The 4,839-nt window shown below is 48.8% G+C and overlaps 1 protein-coding gene across 1 annotated transcript; it reads left to right on the forward strand.

The window, feature by feature from the left end:
- Positions 1 to 2,863: 2,863 nt before the first annotated feature.
- On the forward strand, positions 2,864 to 4,314 carry LOC120381948 (zinc finger protein 271-like; the record flags this gene model as incomplete). The annotated part of the gene is made up of 2 exons (XM_039500124.1): positions 2,864 to 3,695; positions 3,807 to 4,314. Coding segments are annotated over 2 exons (1,044 nt in total), but the record flags the coding sequence as incomplete, so codon positions are not given.
- Between the last annotated feature and the right edge of the window lie 525 nt (positions 4,315 to 4,839).

Here is a 4,839-nt window from a genome sequence, read left to right on the forward strand (position 1 = left end):
GCGCTCCACAGATGCGCGTCGCCGGGACGATCCCCTGCTGGGGAGTGAGCCGCGGGATGACCCCTGCTGGCCGGGGGTCACGGTACCCTCGGCAGTCGCTGGGCTCCTCCTCCCCCTCCCCCTAGGAGGGAGGGGTCTCGGGAAGCCCTCAGCAGCCGGCTGACCACTCCCAGCTGGAACAGACACTGGTGCCTGTACTGCATCTGCCAGGCTGCTTCCCGCAGAGACAGGGATCAGTTCATTCACGTGATCTCTGTCCTCCAGCTGGGCAATCAGCTGGTCCTTGGTGAGCTTCCCTCTGTGCAGCCCCCTCTCCTTGCACAGCTCCACCAGGTCGCACTTGCGCTGCTTGACATACATCTTCCTGCTGGCCGCTCGCAGGCCGGGGTGTTCGCCGCTCCCCATGGGTTCCAGGGGGACCCCTAGTGTGCCAGTCCTTGAGGTCACCACCTCTGCCAGGGTCGAGCTGCAGACTCCTCCGCCCCTGGGACTGCTTGCTGCAATCCCCTGGGGACCCTGTTACTGCAAAGTCCTTCTCTCTGGTCACACTCTCCCAGGGTTAATCACCCGGCAATCGCCTTCGTTTACTGCTCCCCAGTCACTTACTGCAGGAAGCGCCGTCCACGGGGTGCAGTATATCCCACCGCTGCCACCAGTTGTCACAGAGTGTGGGGAGTCTGGCCCTGCACCCCTCTTCCTGGGACTCACAGTGATTCTCAGCCAGACAGTAAAATGGAAGGTTTATTGGACAACAGGAACACAGGATACAGCAGGGCTCGTGTTCAGAGCCAGGACCCCTGAATCTGGCCTTCTGGGGGTTCAGGGTGTCTGGATTCCAACATAGGATCCCCTGAAGTTCCCCTACCCAGCCACTAGCTGACTGACCCAACCCTCTCCACTCGTCTCTCTGCCTTTGTCTCGCTTCCCGGGCAAAGGTGTTGACCTCCCCTCCCCCGTGCCTAGCTCATGTTACAGCTGCATACCTGAGTTTCACCTAAAATCCTCCCTGTAACTCTCCCCACCCCCACACAGACAGTCCCTACTGCATCACACCTCCTTACCAGCTCTGATGCAGAGCAATTACCCTCTGTCCCCTTTCCCTGTTCCTGTTCCTCCAGTTTGACTAAGTTTATGTAGTAATATTGTCAGCTATACCTTTGCTTAACCAATCATTGTACTGAAATTTAATTAACCAATCCTAACACATTGAAACATAATTCTCTAACCAATTCTATCCCACTACCCTCATTAACTTACACCTAGCAAAATTAATTATACAGCAGACAAAACCAGTTAGACAACCAGACTGATTAACAAGGTAAAAGTGGTGGCCATAAAGATAAAACAATACAGAAATGAGCGTTTCACAACCACAACCATTGAGAAGTGATTTCTTGCCAGACAGGCTGCTGTCAAACTAAGTTTTCATTAACCATTTTAAGATCTGTTTCTTTATCTGGTGGTGATGGGCACTATCAGGACAGGATCATCTTCCTAATAGCCCAATAGCACCTTATTTCAGTGTGACTGGTTTGGGATGTGAGGATGTGACCCTTTGCTTCCCAGCTGATGGCTGCCCCTGCTGCTTAGCCAAAGGCCTTAGCCTAAGAACAAGGCCTCAGACTGTCACAGTAAGAGAAGGCCCTTACAAATACAGACAGTGATTTTGATTGTTTGTTTTCATAGTCCTGTAACCAGCTAAGTGATAAAAATACCCCTAAGTTCTTAAAGTCTAGGCTTTACAGGCAGGCCTGAATATCTCTATTCTAACAGTGGGTTCTGTCCCTTCCCCCATTCTGTGTCTGTCTTGTGTATTTAGATTGTAAATTCTTCAGGGCATGGGCCATCTACTGTTCTCTGTTTGTACTTGACCTAGCACAATGGGGACCCACTGTTAGTTGCTCCTTAGGCACTAAGGTAATTCATATGATTTATAATCATAATAACTCTGCTGCCACTTTGAGCCAAGGAAGCTGGCCTTGGGATGTTACTGCTTAAAAATGAGCTGGGGGTTAAAACCATGGACTATTCTTTGTGCCAAGTATCCCACAAATTTCACTGACCTCCCTGGTTTTCTTTGCCTGCAGTAGGGTTTCCACTTTCCAAACCTGATGTGATCTCGCAGCTGGAACGAGGGGAAGAGCCGTGGGTCCCAGACCTCCAGGGCTCTGAGAAAGAAGTGCTTCCAAGAGCTGCCTGCACAGGTGAGGACTTGGTTAAACCAACTCAACAAGTGTGTGGGAATGCAGGAAACATTCGGGATGCCCTACAAAGACCCTGTGAGCTCTCCAGGTTCAGGATTGTCCCCTGCAGATGTGGAATCATTATGGCAGACGTCACTCATGGCTTCCCTGCTATTCTGACTGACAACTGGCAGCAGATCCCTCCCTGATCTCGCTTTCCCCTGAGTGTTCTCATGAGATGCAGACCAAAACTGATCCCTTCCTCTCTCCTCTGTGGAAGGTTTTGGGGAAAATCAGCACCTGATAGGTTTGATCTCTCCCACACATATTTTGGATTGTTCATTCCTTTTTCCATTCCTCTCTCTGAGATTTGCTTTCTTTCCGGTGCAGGTAGTGATCTATGCCTGGATTCTCTCTGTCTCCCATCAGGTGATGGGATGGTGAGTAAGAATGAGGAGGAGAAACCCCAGCAGGAAGATGCTGATCAAGGAGAACCACATGGAATTTTATCAGGAAGATCCAAAGGGAATGTTTCCGGGAGTTATGCGCTCCCAGAAAAAACAAAAGCCTGTGAGACTCAGGGGAGGCCAGAGGAAAACTTTAGTATCCTCTCAGACCTTATAACAAGCGACAGAATCAACTTGGAAGAGACACGCTACACATGCCATGAGTGTGGGAAAAGCTTCAATTGGAGCTCTGCCCTTATCAGACATCAGACAATCCACACAGGTGAGAAACCTTATGAATGCGCTGAGTGTGGGAAATGCTTCATCGATAGTTCAGCCCTCATCTCACATCAGCAAATCCATACAGGAGAAGCACCCCACAGATGCTCAGAGTGCGGGAAAATCTTTAGTCAGAGCTCTACCCTGAACACACATCGTAGAATCCACACAGGAGAAAGGCCGTACACATGCTCTGAGTGCGGGAAAAGCTTCAGTCGGCGCTCACACCTTATCACACATCGAATAATCCACACGGGAGAAAGACCCTACACATGCTCTGAGTGTGGGAAAAGCTTCAAGCACCGCTCTGCCCTTATCAAACATCGAAGAATTCACACAGGAGAAAGGCCGTACACATGCTCTGAGTGTGGGAAAAGCTTCAGTCGGCGCTCAAACCTTATCATACATCAGAGAATCCACACAGGGGAGACGCCCTACATGTGCTCTGAGTGTGGGAAAAGCTTCAATCACTGCTCTGCCCTTATCAAACATCGAAGAATCCACACAGGAGAAAGGCCGTACACATGCTCTGAGTGTGGGAAAAGCTTTAGTCAGAGCTCAAACCTTATCAAACATGAGAGAATCCACACAGGAGAGACGCCCTACACATGCTCTGAGTGCGGGAAAAGCTTCAGTCAGCGCTCAAACCTTATCATACATCAGAGAATCTACACAGGGGAGACGCCCTACATGTGCTCTGAGTGTGGGAAAAGCTTCAATCACTGCTCTGCCCTTATCAAACATCGAAGAATCCACACAGGAGAAAGGCCGTACACATGCTCTGAGTGTGGGAAAAGCTTTAGTCAGTGCTCAAACCTTATCAAACATAGGAAAATCCACATGGGTGAGAAATCTTATGGATGCTCTGAGTGTGGGAAATGTTTCTTTCATCATTCAGACCTCATCTTACATCAGAGAATCCACACAGGGGAGAAGCCCTACACATGCTCTGAGTGTGGGAAAAGCTTTAGTCAGAGCTCTGTCCTTATCAGACATTGTAGAATCCACACAGGAGAGAAGCCCTACATGTGCACTGAGTGTGGGAAAAGCTTCAATCGGCGCTCAAACCTTATCAGACATAGGAAAATCCACCTTGGAGAGAAGCCCTAGACATGCTCTGAGTGCAGGAAAAGCTTCAAAAAGCACTCAAGCCTCATTAGACATCAGAAAAGCCACATGAGAGAGAACTGTAATAAATCCCTTGACTAGGGTTGGCCAAAAAAATTTTTTTTAAAAAATCACATTTGCTCATTCCTACTTAGTTATTTTTGTACCATCTTCACCATGGTGTCTCAGCTCCACCAGATCAGTTGCCTGCTTCTGCCTTTTGCAGCTCATCCTTCTTTGGGGTCAGTCCTGTGATCTTTTCTATCAACTCCTTTCCTTTAGAGTCGTAGGAGTGTGTGTCCCTCTTGCCAGGAATGTTCATCCCTCCAGGTGGGGGGAGAGAGATTTGATCCCAACAAGCTACACTGAGGCAAAAACTACCTGTGCCTGACATCCACTAGGGCTGTACATGGCGTTGGCTGCTCAAGTTAGTGATCTTAATGTAAAAAATTGTAGTGCAGATGCAGCCCAGGTGCAGGGGTTGGCATTAGCTTTCCCCTTGACCTGACCTAAACTCCATCACTTTTCCCAGTCTAAACAAACCCTGAGCATCCCGGTTATACTGTTCCCCCATTTCACAGCAATTGTTAGTCATCAAGTTCCCCCTTGGGGAACAAATTGTTTCATTCCCAGTTGCTCTGATGTTGCTGCAGGTTGTGCTGGGGAGCAGATATTTTTATTATCAATTTCCGCACTTAAACTATATTGAACTATAACAAAGAGCAGGAACAGGGCAGGGATAGGGAAAAATGTCATTTCCCCCATTGTAACAACAGACGTAGTTAGGGTAAATCAGAGGGAGTCCCTTATTCCCCATCACCATC

The sequence above is a fragment of the Mauremys reevesii genome, linkage group 14, assembly GCF_016161935.1.
Source record: "Mauremys reevesii isolate NIE-2019 linkage group 14, ASM1616193v1, whole genome shotgun sequence".
Classification (NCBI taxonomy): Eukaryota; Metazoa; Chordata; order Testudines; family Geoemydidae; genus Mauremys; species Mauremys reevesii.